The sequence below is a fragment of the Alexandromys fortis genome, unplaced genomic scaffold (genome assembly GCF_014885135.2).
Source record: "Alexandromys fortis isolate MF-2015 unplaced genomic scaffold, M_Fortis_MF-2015_v1.1 scaffold_9, whole genome shotgun sequence".
NCBI classification, from domain to species: Eukaryota; Metazoa; Chordata; class Mammalia; order Rodentia; family Cricetidae; genus Alexandromys; species Alexandromys fortis.
Window position 1 is genome coordinate 8,105,549 of NW_026067892.1, and position 25,382 is coordinate 8,130,930.

General features: G+C 41.7%; 1 protein-coding gene and 1 long non-coding RNA gene across 4 annotated transcripts in view; both read right to left on the minus strand.

Annotated features, from left to right (window-relative positions):
• The window catches only part of Specc1l (sperm antigen with calponin homology and coiled-coil domains 1 like), a 103,751-nt gene that overhangs the window by 31,086 nt on the left and 47,283 nt on the right, over positions 1–25,382 (minus strand). For all 3 annotated transcript variants that reach the window (XM_050140580.1, XM_050140588.1, XM_050140574.1), the window contains exons 6-13: positions 24,526–24,599; positions 23,253–23,428; positions 19,819–19,982; positions 18,321–18,412; positions 13,619–13,709; positions 7,335–7,418; positions 4,464–4,620; positions 385–487 (exon numbers count right to left, since the gene is read on the minus strand). In XM_050140580.1, coding sequence (XP_049996537.1) covers positions 385–487; positions 4,464–4,620; positions 7,335–7,418; positions 13,619–13,709; positions 18,321–18,412; positions 19,819–19,982; positions 23,253–23,428; positions 24,526–24,599 — 941 coding nt within the window. The remainder of the gene's footprint in view (positions 1–384; positions 488–4,463; positions 4,621–7,334; positions 7,419–13,618; positions 13,710–18,320; positions 18,413–19,818; positions 19,983–23,252; positions 23,429–24,525; positions 24,600–25,382) is intronic.
• Positions 23,544–24,047, minus strand: LOC126500588 (uncharacterized). The gene is made up of 2 exons (XR_007591389.1): positions 23,932–24,047; positions 23,544–23,856 (listed from the first exon to the last, which is right to left on the minus strand). It is a non-coding gene; the product is annotated as an uncharacterized lncRNA (long non-coding RNA).

The following is a 25,382-nucleotide window of genomic DNA, read 5'->3' on the forward strand; positions in this document are numbered from 1 at the left end:
TCAACAGAAGCCCTTCACCTGGGCCTGAGAAATGCTGTAAGGGCCAGTGAAAGCCCTCAGGGGGGAAAGTGCCTACAGCGCAAGCCTGAGTCGCCTGGAGCCCACAGCGGAAGGAGTCGAAGGCATACCCCTCACACACTCACAAGCACAAAGCAAGGAGGACGTTCTAAAAGGTGCTCATCAAAAGTCCTGGAAAACTGGTTACTTTTCAAACATAAGAAACTTATTTTGTCCCAGGAGCACTCAACCAAGTCCAGTATGGACTCTGAGAACGTATTCCTAAATGTCGGGGTAAGAATCATGTTGAACTTCTTGTAAGAACAAAGTCAGCCATGACAGTTGGCATAGCATTCGCTCACAGGGAGAAAGAGAACACATGGTTACCTGGTAGCCTTCTGTTTTCTTCTGACACCACTTCAACAAGGCGTTCCTCTTAGATCCTCCATATTCTCTTGCCAAAGCTGAGAGGGGGTCCTTCCGTTCCTCCCTAATTTGTGAAAATAAGAAACACAAAATTGAAATATTTGAGCACCACAGTAAGAGACCACAGCACTAATTACACCTTTGAATAGATAACTGCACAAACTAAGGCTGTTTTGCAGAAAGACATAGTTTTTTTATTTAATTTCACAGTCAGCTTTTAGTCTGGTCCCACAGCTGTCAAGTCTAAGAGGAGGGACACTACTCCTCATCCACATAGCAACAGAGATCCTGCATCAAGTGCGGTCACAAGAAACAGGATGCACTCTGGGGTGCTCAACGTGACACCAGTGACATCGAAAACTGTTGCAGGTCTTTGGTTCAATATCTTACTTAACATAACATGCTTGGTTTGTTTTACTTCTTTTTATTGCCTTAATTCTCTCATCAATTCCAAAATCACTCATTATAAGTATAAAGAACAAGGTTATATGAGATGGAAAATTCTAAAGCACTGCCTAGGTCAAAACTAGACCAATAAAACAGAAAAGAGATGGCAATAAGGCTGTGATGTTGAAGGTGATGTGAGAGGTGATGTATGCTGTGACTATGTCTTATTGCCATTGATTAATAAAGAAGCTGCTTTCGGCCAATGGCTTAACAGAGTAAAGCCAGGCTGAAAGAGAGATACAGAGAGTAGGCGGAGTCAGGGAAAAGTCATGGAGACTGCAAGCCACCAGCTGGAACCTTGCTTATAGGCCACGAGCCTCGTGGTAAAATATAAAATAATGGAGATGGGTTAATTCTAGATGTAAGAGCTAGCTAACAATACACTTAACAGTATTGAAAATAATATAGTTTCTGTGTGATTATTTCGGGAGTCTGGGCACCAGGAAACGAGTCTGGGTGGTCAGAAAATGAACGAGCAGCCTCCAACTAGAGGGCTGGAGATAGCTCAGTGGTTAAGAGCACTGACTGCCCTTCCAGAGGACCCAGGTTCAACTCCCAGCACTTACATGGTAGCTCACAAGTATCTATAACTCCATTTCCAGGGGATTCAATGCCTTTCCTCTGGCAGCCACAGCTACCATGCATGTATGCAATGCAAAGCTATACATTCAGGCAAAACACCCACATCAAAAAGCAAAATAAGGGCCAGACGATGGTGGCACACGCCTTTAATCCCAGCACTCGGAAGGCAGAGGCAGGCGGATCTCTGTGAGTTCGAGGCCAGCCTGGTCTAGAAGAGCTAGTTCCAGGACAGGAACCACAAGCTACAGAGAAACCCTGTCTCGAAAATAAAAAAAAAAAAAGTAAAATAACAAAAATAATTTACTTTATTTTTTAAAGGTATGGGGGGAAAGAGATGGCAATAAACATTAAAAACACATATTACATTGTGTGTGGGTACTTAGGATGCAGAGGCAGGAAGAGTTAAGTTCAAAGCCAGTCTTGTCTACCAAGAAAGTTCATGAGACAAAACAACAACAACATACACAAATACTCCAAAACCATATACAAGCCCAGCATGGTGGGAAACACCTGTAATCCCACATTTCCCACCATTTCTGAGGCTGAGGCAGAAAGACTCCAAGCTCAAGGCCTGTCTAGGCTTTAGTGAAAGTTCTAGGTTAGCCCGGCTTGTCTCAAAAAAAAAAAAAAAAAAAAAAAAAAAAAAAAAAAAAAAAAAAAAAAAAAAAAAAAAAAAAAAAAAAANAAAAAAAAAAAAACCAACACAAACAACAAAGAACTAACCTAAAAATAAAACAAAATAAAAAAATGCTAAGGCTGCTGTTTGGTGCTAGAGTGCTTGCCTAGAATGTACAGGGCCCTAGGTTCAATCCCTAGCACTGCAAATGAAACAAACAAAACTTCTAAAAATTATCTCATGTGTTTACTGCTAGCTGTATACCCCGATTTTTGAGAGGAAAGTTCACTACGTCCCGGGTTGTGTTCAAACTCCTGAGCTCAGCACTCTGCCTCATTCTCCCTGAGTGCTAAGACACAGGTGAACTCCACTGTGCCTGGCAAGTCCTTGGCACTGCAAGGCCAAGCTACTTTGTCCTTCAACTGTCTACTTACTAATAAAACTGCACACTCCTCAGAGGTTGGTCACCCAAGAGGTATGACTTTAAAAGTTAGCTCATGGGGCTGGGAGATAGCTCAGAGGTTAGGAGCGCTGGCTGTTCTTTCTGAGGAACCAAGTTTGATTCCCAGCAACCACACTGACAGCCCAGGGGATCCAACGCCCTCTTCTGGCCTCTATGGGCACTGCATACACATTGTTCACAGACATACATACAGGGAACACACACACATAAAGTCAATTTTTAAAATAAATAAATACAAATAAAAGTTAAGTTCATATACCAGGCATGGTGGCATAGCCTGTAATCTCAGCACCTGGGAAACAGGTAGGAGAATCTCAAGTTCAAGGCCAGCCTAGGCTATGAAGCAAGTTCCTTTCTTTACAATGATATTTTTTTTGAAAAGTTCTTAATTTAAAGCTAACCCTAAAACTTGATATACAGCTAAGTTTCTGAAGCCCCTTTCCTAGTCCTTCTTTTCTTAATCCTACAGAGCCAACGGTTTTTCTCATTCCTACAAACAAAGCATGCTAGATTTCTGACATTTTCTCTCTAAACTTTGTGTGTTGTGTAGGGAAAAAAGGTCTCACTATCTGTCCTGGCTAGCCCAAACTCAGGGGTCCCTGCCTCTGTTTCCTGTGTGTTATAATTAAAGTATGTGTCGCCATCCCTGCCTTCCTCTGAACTCTTACTTAGTTAAGCAGCTTCTGCCAGAAAGAACTAGAAACAAAACATAAATTCACATTTTCAAGTCCTGCTGACAATGATTAACATAATACCGTGTTGTCTGATGAACAATCAGAGCTGCCTCTCATGTCTGCCATGTCTGCTATGCCTGGATTCTTTACATAAAAGCCTGTTGCTAAAACCATCGCCTTTGCAGACCCTTCCTGGAGCCCGCCTTTCTTCAGCTCTCCAACTCTGCTATGACCCTGACCAGACCTGATAACTCTGACCCACAATACCAGAACAAGTATCCTTTGAGACGGTTTCCTGGGCTCTCCTGGAGAAGAAAACACTTCTTCTATTGTCTCGGTTCATTCACTCCACTTGATTACCCGTAACCACACCAGAGAGACCTGTTATGACTTTGAAAAGCTTCCTAAAACGCTAGCTACTCAACGACATCTTCTCCACCCCGAGACAGTAGAGACATCGTTCTGTGACTTTCTGTATCTGTCCCATGGATCACATCCCTGATTATATGCTTATTCATCCCCTTCCCATGTTTATTCAAGTTATGCATCCTGCCAATAATGTCCCTATGCACAACCCTCAAGGCTTCACCAAGGCTCTACCTACCTAGGAAGCTCTCTCTAATACTCTAACAGGATGCCCGTGGTTCAACTTCACAATAAGGTTAGAAAGTAGTTCAGATTTCAGAGCCTTTTCAGCTTGTTTTAATTTAATTTTTTTTCTTAGACAAAGCTTCCCTAAGTAGTCAAGGTTGGCTCACACATATAGCCATTTTGCCCCCATCTTCTAAAGGCTGAGACCGCAGGCACGCCCTACTTCTACTCACATTGGGGTTATTTCTCTTCGCCCTCCCTTAACTTCATTTATTTACTTATGACACTGGGAATTGAACCCAAGGCCTTTTCACTTACTAACGAGTATTTAATCACTGGGCTACACCCTCCCGAAAAGCAAGCACCAGATTTTGGGGTATCTGCATTTACCCCAAATTTACCAGTAGAACATCTCTATTTTGAAAATCTAAAGTCTGAAACATTCTGGCCTTCACGCTGGTACACAAAAAGGCAGGCCCCTGGCTTCTGACACCAGGGACACTTCACCTGTACTTACTTCGTCATTTCTAGTTTGAAACCAAACAAAAGCATGCGGCTAGTCAACACTGAATAATAGAGAGAAAGGGGAGTGCTCGGACAGCACTGATCTGTAAGTCGCCCCTTTGCTTGGAAAGGCCAGGAAAGATACGCAGGACATGTCTCCTACCTTATTCGGCTCCGGGTGCTCGGAGTGACTGATGCCGTGGGGGAGGAGGAGAGGGAGAGCTGTGGTGAGGTGGTGCCCATCGCCATGAGAGAGGCTGGTGACGCTCCCTCAGACGCCGAGATGTCCCGTTTCATTTCTTCACTACTTCGCCGTGACACTGAGAAAGTGATCATGAGTATAAGCAGTCCAGCCACGGAGGCTTCACGCCAAACTACAGCTAGAACTACCGGCTGTTCAGATCAACACAGCACAGAGCTACTTGTCTGTCACTGTGGACAGCAGCACTATTAGCTGAGCTATGGAACCCGCCCAGGTGTCAAACAACAAAGCAACTGTGGTGTATATACACAGCCGATTTCTTTTCCCAGCCAAAAGAACAAGACTTCACCACTTACAGGGAAAGGGATGCAGTAAGATGATCTCACAACATTTATATTATTTACACAAATTAAGTCAGTCTCACAAAGACAAATACATGTTTTCTCTCATTTGTGGTTTCTAGATGCTATACAGGTCCTAACAGAAGAAGACAGGACATGAAACAGAACTGTCCAGGGGAACAAACAGAACTAAAGGGAAACAAATCATGGAGAAGGAAGATGGGGAACATGATCAACTTAGAGTTGTATGAAAATCCTTATGTGACATGGTGCCATGTGCTATGAACAATGTGTTTTCTAATTGAAGAAAAGGTTTCTATGTGAGAGAGAGAGAGAGAGAGTGTGTGTGTGTGTGTGTGTGTGTGAGAGAGAGAGAGAGAGAGAGAGAGAGAGAGAGAGAGAGAGAGAGAGAACATCTCATCTCTATCCTGAAAGTGGCCATCTCTGATTTTACTAGCAACCAATGTGAGCACCTCCTTAACTCCTACTGTGTGCCTCTCTACCCTGCAACTGTCTGGGGTCTTGATCTACCAGCCATTCAGGGTAGAAAGCTCACAGACAAGAGATTTGCATTGTGACCCTCTGTCCTTGGAGGACTTTATGTATAAATATTAAAAGTACAGCTGATGAGCTTTGCTTTAGAAGCAAAGGCCAAGGAAAACCCTGCCTTTATAGACCATCATGTCTTGGTTCCCCAGGACTTCCCCAGTGTGGACACTGAAAGTTGTCCTTAGTTNGAGAGAGAGAGAGAGAGAGAGAGAGAGAGAGAGAGAGAGAGAGAGAGCTTCTGTATATGTTCTGCCCTATTCTGGACTGTTTTTATATTACTATTATTATTGATGCCTGTTTGTTTTCTAATAAGAGAGAAAGAAAGGGTGTGGACTTAGGTGGGTGGGGAAGAATCTGAGAGGAGTTGGATAGGGAAATGTAAGAATGTACAGTATGAAATAGAATCAGAGTATACTGTATGAAATCTATTTCAGTTTTTAAAAGGTATGAAAACTCTGTGAAGAAAATATCTTGGAAAGATTAATAGTTATCTTACTTTTTGACATCTAGGTGGCTGTCTTAGAGAAAAGGCCAGAATGCGTCATCAAATGTTTGAAATGTAGTGAATATATTGAAAAATTATAATTATATATCTTTAAGAAGCATAAAGTGATATATATGTTTTCATATATATCTTTGTCTGAGTTCTTGACATTTTCTTCTGACGATTCCTAAAGAACAAATAATACCTTGTGAAAGAAAAAACTAATACTTGATCTTACTGATGACTGGACAGTATTTACTTTTCATTCACAACACTTAGACAGCTGGGAATTTATAACTAGAATCCCTATACTTTCAAAACTGAGGCAGGAGGACTACCATGAACATGAGGTCAGAATGAGACATTATGATAAAAAATAAAAAACTTACAATCTGTGAAAGGTTGGTAGTGGAATATGAACTGTCTTATGTCTCTGTGAACAAGAGCCTTGCAGCACTCACCTGGGACACAATGAGTACCATACAGACACAATTAAAAGTCAGAGGGAGCACATTTGCAACTAGTCACCTCTACCCAGCACCCACAATTAAACACATCGCTTCTAAATGTAGCAAGACACTGCTAAAGGGGCAGAAGCAAAAATGCTTCTTCATAGAGTTCCATGCAGCTCTGGGCCAGGCTCCATGTTCAGACAGACAAGGAAGACGGAAAACTAAAAGGTAACAAGTCAGTCATCTATAATTTTGCAAGCCTGACATAGGAAAAACAAAACAAAACACTGTCCTGGAACTCTGCAGCCTTCCTGCCTCGCCTCTGCAAGCGGGCACAGATATGCTGCCTGTGGCATACACTGACTTTGGCTGCCATACCGGGTCTGGATGAGTCAGGACAAACACGGGCAGCGTTAGGAATGTGCTACATTAAAGATCTGGAAGGGGCAGATGCCTTCTCCTATTAACAGATCTTAGGATAACATACTACGTTTTTCAGCATAATTTTGTGGCTATTCCTTTTCTCAAGTACGCTGCATGTCTTAAGTCAGTAAGTGTTTGAAGTGACACGTCCGCTGAGGCTATCAGTGATGACAAGCCTCATTAGAGTAAGCTGGGAGCAAGGATGAGAGGAAAGGCGGCAGGTGTGTGCGCTCACGCCATGTAATGGAGGACATTAGCCATGCACGGCAGGGTTATCAGTTTTCCTTTCCGGGTGCAACTGAAAGGGCACAAGGGAAAACAGTATAAATAACTGAAAGACAGAAGAGATGGACCAGAAGACAAACACGGTAAGCCTTCGAAGTCATTTTGTAGCCTGGCTTTATCACACTGGCACACTCAGTTCCCAGAAACTCTGGTGTTCTGACTCTTCAGATCAGTCGTTGCACACCTAGCTCTATCAACTTCCGCAAAGATGTGCCTTCACGTGTCATCTACCATGATGTAGGCGACTGAAAACCCCTGCAGGAGTTTTTTAAAACAACTTTCAGATAAAAGTCATTACCGGAGATGGTCTTGGCACTCTCCATGGCAGGGACTCTGGGTAGAGAAGCAGGCCGGCTAGTTGAAGACGTTCTTAGAAGATGCTCTGCACCAAGTGGAAAGGTCAGAAACAGAACTATGAGTGCTGAGGTGGTCAGAGTACAAGAAAGGTGACTGACTTTTCTTTACCTTGAGGCTCACGCCTCTTCCTAATCCAAGACCCTGCAACCCCCAGACAGCATGTTTATTAAAAATAACCTCCATAGACAAGGACTGTGTAAAACACTCCAGGTCAATAGTGTGTTTCTGGAGATGACAGTGAGACACGCTACACACGACTGTTCTAAATCATTTTGTGCCACTTAGCTCTTCAAAGCAACTCAATCAAAATTAAGAGGTCCCTTATTGCATGGGCCTAAGGAACAAACTAAATAAAACCTTGCCCCTCTGTGCCTATCTAGAGGGAACATCCCCTATACGTGTATCCACAAACAAACCTGGATAACCATCGTATGGTTAGAATTTCATAACAGCAACACATAACACAACTACAGAAGGAGAATAGTTCATTCTTATTTGAGATAGGAGATGGGAAAATATAATGGATAGGGTTAGAGAGAGGGCTCAGAGGTTAAGAGCACTTAACCTCTGGAAGAGTTCTTCTGGAGGACCTGGGTTCAATTCCCAGCATCCACATGGCAGCTTACAACTGTTTGTAACTACAGTTCTTAAGGATCTAACACCTTCACACCAATGCACATAAAATAAAGTCAAATAAATTCTTTTTAAAAAGAAAAATATAATGGTATCAAGTTGGGCCTTACTAGCAAAAAAAAGAAAAAGGGCTGGGAACTGCACTTCAGTCACACAATAATAGAAGCAAAGACACAAATAAGAAGAAACAAGAGCCTGGTTTGATAAAACATGGAGTTTATTATATGGACAACAGGGTGTGAAGGAGGGGCTCCTCCAGAGAGGATGGTGCTAACTGAGAGCCTCGACAGCCTCATCTGTGGGCTTGAGTCTGAGGGCCAGTCTAGTCTCATCTCTCCTGAGCAGCTGGAAGGGCACAATCAGATACCGCCTCTATTACAGCTTCAGTCTGGTTCTTGAACACAAGCTATCTTAGGAGTCTCTTTAGTTTCTGGGAACACTGGGGAAATCTCTTTGTTCCTGCTAATTCTCTCTTCCTGTACATGTCTTATCTACAACTGCAAACCCAACTGGCTGTCCTCGGCCTAGAAGACATGAATGTACGTGTTCTGTCTGGCCAGGATCTGATATGTTAGGGATAAATGACCAGTGTAAAACTAAACAATAAGGCTTTTATTTAATAAGGACTATTATTAGCCTTGCTTTCCATGAATGTCCACCTATTTCTTTTTTTAAACATAGCAACTATTTAGTGACTGGAAAAGCAGGTCAACAATAAGCATGTTTTAGCATGCATGAGGCCCTGGGATCAATGACTGGCAACAATAACCACCAAAAAACAAACAGGGAAAACCAAAGAATTTATCAATTTAAACGATACCACTCTTAAACCATCATAATGTGAAAAGCAATGGCATACAACATTGTTTCTAAATAACAGGTTATTCATGTTAAAGGAAGCTATGGGCCACCTGAGATAGATACTGGGAACCAAACTCAAGTCCTCTGCAAAAGCAGTGTATGCTCCTAAGCACTTAACCATCTCCATAGTCCCCAAGCAATATTTTCCAAAAGTCTTCGGAGCATCTAGGTTGAAATAAAAAGTGATCCTTTTTACTTACGAGGCCCAGGGAGTAGGAAGGATAGCTTAAATTATACATAAGAATAGGACACATGCAGATTAAAATCATTAGTGATTTTATCATTTAGCCTACATCATTTTTATGCAAACAGCTTACAAGTAGCAGAGTTCCAAACCCTATCGGCTTTTAAAGGAAAAATATAGCATGCACAAATTCTAACAGACAGAACAGAAAGAGGAAATAGAAATCAAAGTTTTATTTACTTATATATGTGTGTTGTGGGGTGTGTGTGTGTGTGTGTGTACATGTGGAGGCAAGAGGTCGAATCAGGTGTTGTTCCTCAGAAGCCATTCACCTTGGCTTCTGAGAGGATCTCATTGATACTAGTGTCTTGCCACTGCCTGGCTGGCTTGCCTGCCAGCCCCAAGTATCTGTGTCTTTGCCTCCCTAGTGCTGGCTTAAAGTGTGCACCACCATGCTCAATTTTTCACATGGGTGCTTGGGGTTGATTTGAAGACCTCAAGATTGCACAGAAAATATTTTACCAACTGAACTCTCTAGTTCTGTAATATTTTAAATTTAGTCAATAATAAGGATCATTTCCTTAAAAGTCTAGTCTCCCAAAAAAACAACAAAGCAAATTAAGAAAGTAAAACCAAAGTTATAACGACAAAACAAGTAGTGTCTAGCAAGCTGTGGTGGCACACACATTTAATTCAGCAGGGCAGATGAATTTCATGAGTTCAAGGCCAGTCTGGTCTACAGAGAGAGTCCCAGGCCATTTATGTAATACGACCCTGTCTCAAAAAGCAAACTAAGGAGTGTCAGTTATGGATGGTAGCGCACAACTCGCTCATTCCCTGCATGGAAGTGCCCCCTTATGCAATCTTATCCCCACATGCACACAATTGGGAAAATGTTCAAGAGGACACATGAGTCCACTTGTGCTCTCATACTGCGTGTCTAAAGGTCCACACCCATGTCTCATTTCAGCATGTGCTCCCTGCCATAACCCAGTTGCCCTTTCCAAAAATGTATCAAAAACTAATTTTTATTTTATTTTATTTTATTTTTTTGAGGCAGAAGTTCACTATGTAGCCCACAATGGTCTCAAATGCTGTTCTCCTGCATCAGCCTCCCAAGTCCCTGGTTTACAGGGATGAAATGCCAGGGCTGGCTAAATCACTCTTCTTAAGATTATGTGTAGTAGGACAAGAGGAGCAGCTCCACAATGGTGTTTGACAGGTACAAAAAGACCCCAGGCTCCATCCCCAGGTACAAAAAAAAAATCATCGATAGTGACTCAACAGTCAAAGCAGTCTACTGGCATTTCTTAAAGCATTTCACTCCAAAAACTTGAGCTGAGACACACCTGCCACAGTAAGACACAGACTGTTTATGTCTGCAGTAAACAAGCTGCTTTCCACCTGCAGGTAAGAGTTGGGTTAGCCTTCTTCAGGAAATAGGATTGGTGTATATTTTACAGAGACAGAGTCTACTCTGTTGACGTCTGGTTCTCTCCTTCCACCATGCAGGTTCCAGGTTCCAAAGTCAGGTCCCCAGACTTGGTAGCAAGCATCTTTATCTGATGAGAAACCCCACTGGCCTTATCTTTAAATCGTTCATTATCATTTGAGCATCTACCACTTGTTGGGAGCTAAAGCTTAGTGCAAGGGTCAAGGAAAGGAAACCGAAGCTTGCCCTTGCAGGACTTGGAATCTAGAACAAGACAATTACTATTCTGTGAGTAAAGTATTCAAGGGAGGAAAAGCAAGGGCTCTGGGACCCAGGAGCTGATGAGACTAGTCTGAGAAGTCTAGAAAAGCCTAAGGAGACAGCACTTGTGAGACACGGGCTGGCTGGTCTGTTTTCTATCAAAGGCAGCCTGAAAAGGACCTACCCATTTCCCCCTTTAATTCAATTAGCCAGTATGTCAGACTGTGAAGCTGAGTGCCCAACAATGGGAAGACACAGTCATCACCTACCAGAGGGAAAGACAGAAGCCATTCTGGCAGGCGCTCATTAGCCTGGTGTGGGGACCTCTCCTCCATTTGAAAAATGGAAAACTGACTTGCCAAATTACTCTGTTTTGTTGTGTGGCATCACAAGTACTTATTTTCTACAATTTGGGGATCTAGGGGATTTCAAATGTACTTGGAACAAGGTTGAGATCCCCTCCCTTGGAGGAGGCATGCCCTACCCCTGTTGTGATGGGGGATCTAGGGTGAGTGACTCTTTGGATCGATAAGGACCTGAGGATCTAGGGTGAGTGACTCTTTGGATCGATAAGGACTCAGGACAGAAAGATTTTTTTTTTTTTTTTTTTTGGCAATGTCAAGAAGGCACAAGAAAATACTGAACCAACTCTTATATACAAGACCAAGGTAGCAAATGCAAAGAATCACAAAGTATGTGTTGATGGATCAAGACATCTGGAGGGTGACAAAGAGAGTAAATGAGACATATCTCTGGCATGAAGTGAATATAGAGAGTCCTGGTCCATAGTTCCATGGGTGTCCTTGATGACTTCAGCTTGCTAAAAAGCTCCTTAGATAGAACACCGCCAAGCGAGGGAAGTGGTTGGAGATGAACAAAGCACTCCAACTCAGAATACACAGCAAGACAAAAACCCTCCATTACCAGAGATAGGAAACCTCCATGACAAGAAGCTGAGGCTCCGATGGGCTAACAGCACAAAGCCAAGATGTAGAACAATTCTGGAAAAAGATTTCTAAGGAAAGGGATTTTCCCAGACAGGAGATAACCAACTCCTCTGACCCTTTCAATAGTCACAGATCTTTCTGGCCCAGCTCAAGTCATGCGCAAGTGGAATAAGATGATACCAAGGTCATGACTCTGTCCCAGTTTCTCCACGTCTCCCAGAGCAACAGTGCAAGCTATGGATGGTGGGCACACCTCCTATTCCTTCTGATTTCTTCACAGGCTCCTTTCCCAGCAACAGTTTGTGGAGGGCAGCTGACGGGAGATCAAAGCCAGATCCAGATGGCACCGCTTAGTGTTCCCACTTACAATTTCTGTGGTAAGACACACTCACTTTTCTTGCACCAACGCCATGAAATTCCTTCCTCCTGTTTCTTTGCTTTGTTATTTGGAGCTTACCTGTCTAGGCCAATGTACTGTCTCCTCCTATATCCATGGTAACCTAACTCAGGTGTCATTTTAAAGGAAAGGGATAACTGTCTATCTTTAATCTATGAGAAAGATGGTGCCCAAAAGATCTGTGCCCTATGGGAAATGGGCTCATGGTGTGGGAAGTCCTTCTGTATATGTGTTGCTTTTATTGGTTAATGAATAAAAAAACTGTTTTGGCCTGTGATAGCATAGAATAGAGCTAGGCGGGGAAAACTAAACTGAATGCTGGGAGGAAGAAGGTGTTGTCAAGGAGACATCATGTAGTCATGCCAGAGACAGACCCTGGACGGAACCTTGCGGGTAAGCCACAATCACATGGTGATTACACAGATTAAGAGAAATGGGTTAAATTAAGAGGTAAGAGCTAGCCAATAAGAAGCTAGAGCTAATAGGCCAAGCAGTGATTTAATTAATACAGTTTCTGAGTGGTTATTTCTGGTCAACCGGGAACAAACAAGCAGCCTCCTACAATAGGTTCGTATTACCATGACGCTGAGCTTACCATAAGCAAAAAGTTTTGTCACTACCTTGGTTAATGACACCATCAAGATGGCAATGACTATGAGAGTTCACTGTCACTTTGGTTAATGTGCCACAGGGATGAACAAAAGAGTGACACCCAACTTCACAGCACCACCAAACCCTCAGAAGACAGCCTCACTTTTACAATTCCTTGCACCTCAGGCTTTCAGTTACATGCTCCAATCCTTTTCTCCCAAAATTTCTCTTTTTGGTTTGTACATTACTGGGTACCTACTAGTATTACAGAAGTAGGGGACCTAGAGGAGACTGCAATATGGGCTGAGTTCCATAACCCAAGTGATTAGGTCAATGCCTTTTATGTCAGACTAAGGAGGTTAACACCAGACCTCTATGTTGTTGTTGCTGTACTGGGATCACAGGCATGCGCTACCACATTTGGCTTCCATGGTCAATCTTTTCCTTTGTTTTACTTTTATCTATGCCTGTATATTAAAGTGTGGGTTTTTAAAGGCTTTATGTGTTCTGATGATGTCTGTAAAATACAGACGACAGCAATACACTTTCCATGAAGAGCTGTGAACCATGTCCTGCAGTGACATGCACTCTGCATTACTTATCATTATTTAAAGGTACCAGCCTGGAGAGTGGCATGCCCCTGTAACACCACACTCTGGAGCATCAGGCAGGAAGACCTAGAACTCGGTTCAATGCAAGTCTGACTATACAGCAAGACTTTGTCTCAGAACAAAAGGAAAAAATATATTTGTCATGAAAGCTTCATTTGCTAATAACTCATTTTCCTACTTGTAGTTAAGACATATTAGGAAAAACTTAAGGTTGGCAAGCATAATGCCAGCACCAAGAAAATAAGCTGTTAGCCAAAGAGTCTAAAAATTAACAAAAAAGTGAAATGCTAAGGATGCATTAGCTGTACCTTGTACAGGAATTTCTCCGTAGTTTGATCTCTTATCTGACAGGGCTGTCAGAGGCTTGGGGGTTGAGATTGGTCCACTTATGGAATGTCTCTGAAATAAAAGCAGCTATGTTAAATCTAGTACTAAGACTCACAGAGAAAACAAACACTTCAGAGAGTAGATGTCAGTTACAAACAATGCATAACTCCTTTGATATAAACATACAGTGTGTGATCAGTACTTAAAAAAAATAAATAAACTTGAGAGCTGGAGAGATAGTTCAGCAGTTAAGAACACTGACTGCTCTTCCAGAGGACCTGGGTTCAATTCCCTGCAAATATATGGCAGCTCACAACTGTCTCCAACTCCAGTTCCAGGGGATCTGACACCCTCACACAGACAAACATGAAAGCAAAACATAATTGCATATAAAATAAACAAATTAGATAAGAAAATAAAATTAAAAATTAAACTAATCATTTTTAAAGTAAATAAACTTCTAAGAAAAATGTATATTCTTATACAGTTTTAACAGTCAGCACCCTCTTCACTTGATTTTCTTATACTTCTGTATTAAGGCATCACAACCAGAATGCGGACAGTCAAGATGCAGGACACTTGCTCCCCACAAAGATGCTTCCCTGGGGCCTTTTATAGTTACGCATACCACTGACCCTGAAAGCCTCTGGCACTCGGAATATAATTTAATTCCTCTGTTTAAAGAGATTCTTGAACTACCATATGCCAATGTGCTAAACACAAAATTAGGTTCCAAACCAAAATATGGATGTGTTTCTATTGTGGTTTTATTGGTTTTTCTTGTCCTGGTTCCAAACAGACCTCAACTATGTCTCCCACTTGATTATCTGACAACTGTCCCGGTCCAGGCTGTAGTCTTTAACTCAGAACTCCTGCCAACAGCAATATACGGAGTTTCCTGATGCCCTGATGTAGACACACACAGCAGCCTAAAATACCTACCACTACTGCTCTATACTGCTCTAACCCATAATATACACAACAGGCCACCCACCCTTCTTCCTTGTGCTTCCATTTCCTTGGCTTTTCTCCAGCCGACACACACACACACACACACACACACCCTAAAGATGGGATCTCACTATGTAACCCTGGCTGTCCTGGAACTTGCTATGTAGACCAGGCTGCTCTCAGACTCAAAGAGATCCACCTGCCTCTGTCTCCACACCCCAACCCTCAGCCATATTTTTAAAAAAATCTACTTAACTTCTAGCTACTTATTTCACTCTCCCAAAAGACCTATGCAAAAGTACAGCTTTGCTACATCATTAACCTTTAATTTTAGCCATAAGGACTAATAGCTTACTGTGAATTTCATTTTCATTTCCTTGATGACTAATGATGCTGAACTCCTTCTTCTATGCTTTCATATAAATTGTTTGCCCCTTATTACATGCTGTTTTCAAGTTATCACATGCAAGGCTTCTGTAAGACAAGTAAATACTGTGAATATATTCTCCTATATAAAATATGCCTTTGCTTATTTGTCATGTCTTTGGGTTCAAATTTTAAAAATCCTGATATTCAAGTATCAGTTGCTTTTATGACTCATTTGTGTGTGTGTGTGTGTCCTAAAGAAGAAGCAGTCACTAATGTTCCTACCTTTAAGCTTTATATTATATACTGTTATATATCGTTTGGGTCTACTGGTCAACCTCAGTATTTCATACTCAGAATCTATACCTACCCTCATACTATATAATCCTGACAGTATTACCCTATGTTCATCTAGTTACTCAAAATCCTGTGTAGACAACTCCTGCCCTCATACTAAATAATCCTGACAGTATTATCCTATGTTATCTAGTTACTCAGAATCCCGTGTAGACAACTCCTGCCATCATACTAAATAATCCTGACATTTGTGCTGAAAATCAGCTCGTCTACCCCAGGACTCTATCCACTCTCTGATTTCTCTTCAATGAAACATAATGTTTGTGTCATGCAGTAAATATTGAAATCAAGCACTCTAAGTCTTCAAATGTTTTTACATATTCAAATCCCTTTGCATTTCCATATAAATACAAAAGCACCTTTTATTTTGTTGGATTCTACTAAAGACGACCATTCTGGCAGGAAAATAACCTATGTTACTGATGTATGCCGCATGACAAAGTATCCCCATACTTTCCAGTGACTTTAAACAATAAACATTTATGATCTCATGATTTCTATGGGTCCAAAAGCTTAGCTGGATAATTGTAGCTCCAGGTCTTCGGTGAGAAGACAAATCAAGCTATCAGGTTATCACAAAGACAGGCAGGAGGAAGGTGTAGAGGTCTCTTTGATGGTGAGTCTCAGAGTGACTGCTAAGCTTACTTCCATGGTCTTCCACAAGAATAAGCTCAGCACAAGGCAACTACAGAGGGTTCCCTCAGAGTGAGCGAACCTAAGAGGCACACTCACAATCATTTTATAACTTTCTCTCGAAAGCACCACTGCATACTTCTGCTATTAGAAACAAATCACGAAGTCAGCCAACACTCAACAAGAGCAGAGAACACAAACGCTAACTACCAGCAGATGAGCTCACTGGAGTTTACAGACTGCCTACAGCATGGCTACTTCCAGCTCTGCTAATCCTTTTGGAAGGTACCTTTGAGGTCTTTGGGGCAGACCTAGAGCATCCAGACTCGAAAGCTGTCTAGGTGTACTTTATTCCCTACCTGTTCAAGGAAGTTTCTTCATGGTGGCTGATATGAACTCACATGATTCCCTACCCTACGTAAACTATTGAGTGTCTGAGAAGTCCCCACAATTGCTGCTGAAGACTTCTTCCAGCCTGGCTTCTAGGGCTTCCGGCAGCCAGCCTCAGGCAAAGATTCAAAAGGATACCCATGGGAATGTCTGGATGGGACTCTGCCCTTTAAAATTCTGGCGGTCTCATTTTCCATGAATGTTGGCTTGTACCCTCAGATGCAACTGGTCTGCCCTCTCTGTCCTAAGTTAGTTCATCCTCCCTAAACCGCCACCTAGAAACTGCCTCCAGGCAAACAATGCGAGCCACACCAGGGCTTCCCTCATCTGCTGTGAATTTTTTCAGGGACCACAGCAGTGCAATGTCTGAAAACCACTGTTTCCTAGCTTTTGTCCAGCTTTCCATTTGTTTGTGACAACTCTTGTTATTACACATGACAAGAATTATTCCTGCCCATGGAGTGTTTTAAAAACACACCCAACCCTGGTGCTGTCCCAGAGATTCCATTCACAAAGACAATGTCTAGGAATCTATTTCTAAACTCTTTATGCAGTTTTCTGTGCAGCTAGGCTTGAGAGACACTAGACAGACTAACTACGTATTAAAGAGCATTATAATAAGTTTTGTTGCTAGCTACAGGTATTTTTAATCTTCCTATCTTCAAAAAGATGTTACAAAATCTTAGACATGAAATATAACAGATAAATGCTAGAGAAGCTTTGTCTTATTCATTTTTTAATATTTATTTATTTACTTGTTTGTTTATTAAGTATGCAGTATTCTGTCTGCATGTACACCTGCAGGCCAGAAGAGGGCACCAGATCTCATTACAGATGGTTGTGAGCCACCATGTGGTTGCTGGGAATTGAACTCAGGACCTCTGGAAGAGCAGGCAGTACTCTTAACCTCTGAGCCATCTCTCAGCCCTGTCTTATTCATCTTATTTGAGGTTTGTTTTACTTGGCATCTTGCTTTGTACCTTTAGGTTTTCTTTTAAAAGTCTGATTAATAGAGAACATCTAAAAAGCATTAAATCTGCAGCCAAACCATGGTGCTTCCTTACTTTTCAAATGCCAAGCCACTGTCTGAGAAACTTCACTTATCCTAGACTTTAAAAGTCCACTCTCAAACCACAGGGCCAATCATTAACCCAATATAGAAGTCAAAAAAAAAAAAAAAAAGCCCCAAGCTCTCAATTTTAAGGTAAATGGCAGCCCTGGCTATCCTTATCACAGAATACTAGTTCAGGGCTATTTTTCCTTTGGCTACTCTCACCCATGTTAAAGTATTTCACTTCAGCCATATTCTGAAAGTGGCTGTGGAAATGGCATAACAAGAGGGTCTCTTGAGCTCCACAGAGAAAAGCCTTCTGCCTTGCTCCTGGCTCTATTCCCAACAACAGAAAAGAATAGCAACTCTGAAAGTCATTTATAGTAGATCAGCAACGCCATATCCTTGAGCTCAACTGTGACAAATGGCCTCCCATGAACAACTCTTCTCTCCACTCATGCCTTGTGGAGATCCACATTTAACTCATGTTGGGTGTACACTTGAGTTCAGGTGTCCAAGGAGACCCAGAAAAGGAGTCAGATCCACCCCTGGAGCTGGAGTTACAGGCTACTGTGAGCTGTCTCACACGAGTGCTGGGGACTGAACTCAGGACCTCTACAAGAGCACTAAGCGCTCTGAAGTGCTCAGCCATCTCTCCAGCCATTAAGTCAGCAAAGTTTTGAAGTGATCTGTTAGACAGCAAAAGATAAAATATGGCAGCTACACACTCACTCAGACATCAGTGTTTTCCAGAAGAGCGTCACAATTTATAAACTGCCTCCGTTAAGGCTACAGGTGGTATTTTAACCAAGCGAACCTTACCACTCCCTCTTCTGAAGTAGTCCATTCACCACCTGAGACATGTGCACAACTGAAAAAGATGATCTAATGTGCAAATCAACCTTTCTGAGCCTTCAATAATCCTGGGCACTCACCTGCATGGGGGAAACAGCAGCTGCAGGAGGGGTTTTCATGGGACTTGGACTCAGGGGCGTTCGAGGAATTGCAGCTGCAGCAGCATTTGGCACTACAAAAATAGTAAATGAGAAAGTTAATAATAAACTTACCACAGTGCAGGGGGAGTTTCCTACTCATCTCCATGGAAGGATTCGCCTGTTAGCAATGCTCCTAATTTCCTACAAACTGTATCCTGGGAACAATGCCTGACCTATGCTGAATACTCACAGGCAGAGCCTATGACACAGGTATTTCTTTTCCTACCAGACAAATGCTTTCCTAGGTCAGTACTTCATTTCTGCTATTTAATAACATGACTAAAATACTCCATAAATCAATGAACTCTAAAGAAAGGAAACAAGAGGGATGGGGCGCAGCTCAGGGGTAGAGCACTTGTAGCATGTAGAGGCTCCAGGTTCTATCCCCAGCATCATTATTTATGTCTTTTTAACAAGTAGAATAAACGGCAGACATGGCAGTGAACACCTATAATCTCAGCACTTCAGAGGTTGAGGCAGGAGAGGATAACAAGTTCAGACTAGATTGAGATACTTAGCGAGTATTCTAGGTCATCCTGGGCTGCACAGAAGGATCCTGTCTCAATAAGGTGCGCACACACAGTCACATAAGACCGTCTACAGCTTTTATGAAAGACTGCAGATGTGTCTTCAGGGTCAGTGCTGTAAGAGCTACCTCATCAAGAGTCTAGCTTGGTTCTCACCCTGAAGTGCAGTGTTGTGGGCTGTACAAGGTAAAAGAAGAGTAGCCCAGCGGTTACACAACCTTGATCTGCATTTCCTTCTATCATAAGATAATTACAGCATTTGAAACAAGAAAGACTTTCTTGATGACAAAAAGAGGAAACTAGAAGCTTACCGGTTACTAACTGAAGATGGCCTGAACTAAAGTCGATGTCACTGAGAGTGAAGAAAGAGACCAGAACAAAGAAGTCCACGTTGGAAGTCAGACAGTGAGCAAAAGGGTTTAAGTCAGAGTCCTGGGTTTCTGGTCCCAGTGACTCAGTAGACCTGTGCTGACTCTAGGCTTGAGAAGCCATGAGGCTGGAAAACACAGGATGCCTACACACGCTCAAGTATCAATGTCAATGAGGCACTTGGGTACACAGAATTAGGAAATTTGGAGGAAGGTTAGGAGCTAGAGTTACGTATCAGGAAGTCTGCGCATAAAGAAGAAACCAGGAATGAGTGTGATCCATCTAGGGAGAAAAGATACTGCTGGGCAAGGGAAGTAGGGTGCGCAGCTGAGACCAGGCATCCCAACCCCTGCAGAACTTGCTTTGGCTCAAGACACCTAATATGACGTATGTGACAGTACATGCACATGGCACTGTATGATAAACCCTATATGCAAGCTGACGAAACAGAACAAAATGATACAGAATAGCAAACTACATCAGGCAACTAAGTCAAGCAAACAGAGAAGCACAAGTCTTGGGAACCACAGACAAGGACTCACCTTGAGATGCACTGTCAAAAGACTTGATGAGGGTTTTTACTGTAGGAGTTGGCTCTGAAGAAGTCGAGGACCTTCTACTCAGTCCCATCCCTTGCCGCAAGGCTGCCAAATCTCTTTCAACAGCATTCATGTAGTTGTAGACCCGGCCTCGCTCCTCCTCTTGCCTAACAAAAAACAGTGGAATAAAGACATCTGCATGTATGAGAATATATACATTTTAAAATTCCTGATTAAAAAGCATTAAAGGGTATCAGGGTTTGTTTTTTGTTTTTATAAGTTGTACCAGTTGAACACAGCAATTGCCTGGTAAACACCAGGAAATGATGCTGAAATGCTCCTATCAGGTTATCCTAAGCAAGTTAAATAGCCATCAAGTTCCATTTTCATAAAGTGTCAGGTGAGGACATCAGTAATCAATTAGCAGTAAATCGGGAGGCAGACTGGCCGCAGCCTGACTCAACTGGGAATCTCTGGTTTTGTGCTGCCAGGAAGGCACAGCCCTTCTCAGTCACCTGGGAATTCACCAGCAGATCACAGAGGCCAACGCACTGTGCGTACACATACAACGGAACAGAACCAAAAGTTCCAGTTCCCTAAGAATGAGACAAAACTGTCACAGAAAGAGAATCCCTGCAAAGACTGGAAAAGCTCATTAAATTAATTAAGACCATGAAATATTTTATTCAGCTGAGTTCTAGGCTAGTCTGGTCCACATACAGGGAATTCTAAATCAGCAAATGTTACACAATGAGACCCTATCTCAAAAAAAAAAAAAAGGGCAAGTAAATAAAAATCTAAGAATATTTTTAAAAATTTTATTTTCCAAATTCAAAAAAATTGCTAAGAAAAATAACAGTGTCTTACATTTTAAAAAAAATATGTATTTAGCCAAGTGTGGTGGTGTATACCTTTAATCCCGGCACTTATGAGGTAGAGGCAGGTGGATCTCTGCCAATTCAAGACTAGCCTGGTATATATATATATAGTGAGCTACAGCCAAGACTACAGAGACCCTGTCTCAAAATAAATAGACAGATAAACAGAAATGATGTATGTATTTAACTGCTTAGAAGAAAACTGTATTCTCATGTCTTCTGTATTCGATCTTCTGAGATATAAAAAATGCAGATCTCAAACAAACGTGTGTTTGGAATAGGGAAGAATATTTTAATAACCTTTTCAGTACAATAAAATGAAACAATGGGTAGTTACCAAATTTTTGCTAGGCTAGAAAAGTAACTTAGTCCTGAGCCCCTGACTAAAAAGGTAGAAGGCCCTGGGTTAAATCTGCACTGCCAAAGTGGTAAGCTTAGCTGCAGGCTGGAGCCGTGGTGTAGCACGACAGTACGTGTTGAGCATGGATGAGGCCCTGTGTCTGAGAACCAGCACGCCAAGAAGAAAAAAGTAGCTTCAATGTGGAAAATGAAGCCATGTAAATAAATTTCTCCTACCCTATCCACTAAAATTCGCTGAAAGACTTTTATCCATCTGATTCTGCAACATCATATATTGATCATAAGAAAAATACTGGCAATACAGAGGCTTTTCAAATCCTTGAATCATATAATACATTGGAGTCACACTTGCTAAATGATGGTATCAACATGCTCTAAGGCCAGTGAGATGGCTCAGCAGACAAAGGTGTTTCCTACCAAGGCTGACAACCCAAGTGTGCTGCTCAGAATACACACGTGTATTCCACAAGGTGCTTTCTCATTTCCACATGTGCAGAATGGTGCACACACAAAATAAAGAAATATAATTAAAAAACTTTTTAAGTCATCTTGCAATGGCAGATAAAGGTTTTCCATTCCCTTGAATACCTACATTTCATTAACAACAACATATACTACCAGGCGTTTTCCTCGATGGGACAGGGTCCTAATCACTTTCAAAGAAAATGTCAAAGAACAGAGTTTGAATAGCCAGTTTCTCTCCCAATCATTCTCAAATAAAAAAACGCTGTTCCATGAGAAGAAAGCAGCTCAGACTGGAAAGGTCACACAGTGTCCACCTCAAGGCCACCTCACACTTGGAAACACTGTGTTTAGCGGAAGTGCCTGCCCACACTTCCCATTTTGTCACACAAGACTGGATTTGGTAAAAGTAACACTTTCCCCTTTAAGAAGGATATTTTAAGTGAAACCCACACTTTTTATTTAGGTAGTTTTGTACTTAAAAACATCACTCTGATAATCACTACTTGTAAGATGCTATCTCTTCCTTTTTCAATAGTGTGTGTGTGCACACATACACGTGCGTGCACGGGGTGGGGGTGGGGCCACAGAGGCCAGAAAAGAGCAACAGGTGACCTCAATTGGAGTCACCTGATAAGGGGGCTGGACCCAAACTCAGATCTTCTGGGAAGAGAAGAAGTTCTCTCAACCATTTAGTTACCTCTCCAGCCCCAAGATGCTGCCTCTTTTAACAGGCATTTCTTTGAAATATAAAGACAAGTAAACTTTCAGGATCCAGTGCAAAGATCCTTCAAGAACTGAATCTTAGGGCTCGGTGATAGAGCACTTGCCTGGCATGTGTAAGGCCTTAAATTAACCCACCGCATGACGGACTGATGGACGGATGGATGAGTGGGTGGGTCATGGGTGGGCCGTGAGTGGGTGGACAGATGGGTGGATGGACAGGCAGAACCAAGTTCAATCACTCAGGGTTAACTATCAAATGAGACATTTCTGATAAACTATTTATTTAATAATATACAGAGAAAAGAGTAATGCCAGCTTTATACCAGTGAAGATTCATTAAGCTTCATTCCAAGTTCTGCCTAAGGATGCCAATAAAAAAAAACACTTAGCAACACATTAGAACTAAGCACTAATTAAATAAAAGCCTTTCAAAGATATATTGCCTTTCCCTATGCCTAATTAATAATTATTTAAAGTGAAGTAAAATCAAATCTTAATAATAACAACATCAAACACATAAGTTCTCTCCCCCGCTCAGGTGGAGCCTCACTGTGTAACTGAGCATGTCACAGGTATCACCTGATATAGTCATCTTTACGGATTTCCAGTAATCCCTTTGTGAGATGTGGGGGGTACTACTCTGCAGGTTACTGAAAAAATGGAAATTCCGACAGTGAGTGAGGGAAAGAAACTTACACTGAACAGATCAGCTGTTTTCCCAAAACCAGTAACTCGAGTTTTCGGTCACTTTGCAGGCATTAGTTCACTTACTCTTATAAGACTATAAATCAATTCACATTGCCTTCATTCACAGGTGAGAGAACCGAGGCACAGGGCAAGGACTGTTAACAGATCACACATCTACCAAGAGGCAGGGTCAGACCAAAGCCGACTGTGTGCTTCCAGACTGCAGTCTACAAGAAGCACGAGTGGTGGACTGCCAGAGTCCAGACAAGACAGCACTAGCGACAGGCCCATCCCGAGACACACAACTGGATTCTCAGAACATACTTGCGTGACTTTATTTCCTCCAATTCTTTTGTGAGTTTCTCATTTTTTTCTTGTGCCTCATGTAACCGTCGCTTTAGGTCGCCAATCTCTTCTTGGGCTTCGGACTTGATATCATTTGCGATTACCACTGCAGTCTGGAGATCAGCCTGAAACTGCCGCCATTCTGCAGATTCTTCCTACATTAAAAGATTAATTTTTATTTCCAAAAAGGAGTAATGGAGATTTATTTAAAAGCAGTAAAATTTGTTAATGATTAGTTTGCCCTCGCGAGTCATATTCTTGAATGGTGAGTTTTTTTTTGTTTTTTTTTTTTAATCCCAAGAGTGCTGTTATCTTATTTTAACAGACAAAGCAGCTCTTATCAGTGAATTTGTTCTAAATGAAGGGAAGACTTGCCATCTGGTCTTCCTACTGAGCCATCAAGTATTCAGAGTACTCATTAAATATTAATGAGAAAAAAATGTTAGCCTTCCCTTCCTCATGCAAATTTCAAAGCAAGTCTTACAAAAATAAATAACATCAAAAACTTAGAGCTTTACCTCTGAACTCTTAAGAAGGTATATAAACTGTACTGTGATGGTACATATATGGCATGAGAAAGTACCTAAGTGGTCTGTGAAGGTGTGTAAATGGCATGGGAAGGCACTTCACAATTGTTATAAATGGCATGAGAAAGTACCTAAGCGGTTTGTGAAGGTGTGTAAATGGTATGTGAGACATACAGTGAAAATCTATAAATACTCTGACATCAAAAACCAGCAGGAAAAAAAAAACTAAAGTAAAGGAAAAGGAAGAGGAAGCCAGAAGAAAAACTGAACTCAATATAGGCAGACACAATCATACAAAGAGACTGTAAGGAACTGAGCGGTCTGCAGCTTCCCACAGACAAGAAGGATGCGGGTGTGGCTGGGCAGAGAAGTCTCCCCGGGGGCTTCACTTCCCCCAGAGCCACAGCTGGGCCTTGCATGAGCCCTCTCAACCTCAAAGCAATTTTCTAATACCACGAAAGCAGTCAGGACAACTGCGTCAGGACTCAAGGTCTATGATTAGCACTCTCTCCCTCCACATCCTAGCAGCCTGGGTGCTGGCAGCTAACCCAACCCAGAGAATGCAGAAATCTTACACAGAAACAGCCTTGTTTGTGATTTTAAAATCAAAAGTTAATAAATTTTCTTTTCAAAATGTAATACCTTCCCATAGTAATCTCCCTAAAATTACTACCCATAAATCACTAGTATATCAGTACTAGGCAGCACATGAAGATCCGTCCTACCCGAAGTCTCCTGTGGAGGGTCTTGATTTCTCTTTCCATATCGTGCTTTTGGTCTTGGAGCTTTTTAACAGTATCTGAAAAGACCACAAAGATTAAATATTTCTCCTTAGACCTCAAGTTCTTAATGATATTACATGTTCCAAAGAAATGATATAAAAGAGGTGCTAAAATATGACCATCAAAACAGTTTTCCTGAGCTAAGACTTGTCTGCCTTTTATCACAGGACTTAAAAGCATGAAAAAATATTCAATCCAAGATCACAGTTTCTGCTTCACTTCCTAAGTAAACTGAAAGCAATTGTTATAAACATACATACTATTGGCACAGAGTCAATCAAAATAACATTGACTGCTATTAAAATGTAAACTTTTAACCAGAGAAGTTACCACTGTCAACCATGTAAGCATTATTCCCTTTAAACACTGGAATAAATTCAAGAAAAGTGAAATCAGTAAAATTATTTATACAACTAATTTGTAATATCCAAAGAGCTACCAATTAGTCTATGGACTAGTAGCAGTAAACACAATAGGAAATCACATACTGTTTGGTTGGAAGGAAACACTGCCTTAAAAGTCATGCACAAAGAGAAATCTCTCAGGCGGGCACCATGCTGTAACTGTCCCTCTGGAGAGCTGTCACACTCGGAACTCTGACAGCTCAGGAATACGTCACTTCTCGGTTATGCACCAGAAAGGCCTCATACGTACGATGATAATCCTTTATTAAGATTTTGCCTATTGATGTTAACAGTTCCCTCTCCACTCTCATCCATATTCTTTCTCATCCCCCCACATCCACATAAAATGAAAGTAAATCCAGGGCCTCATATATGTCACACATGTTTTCAGCCACT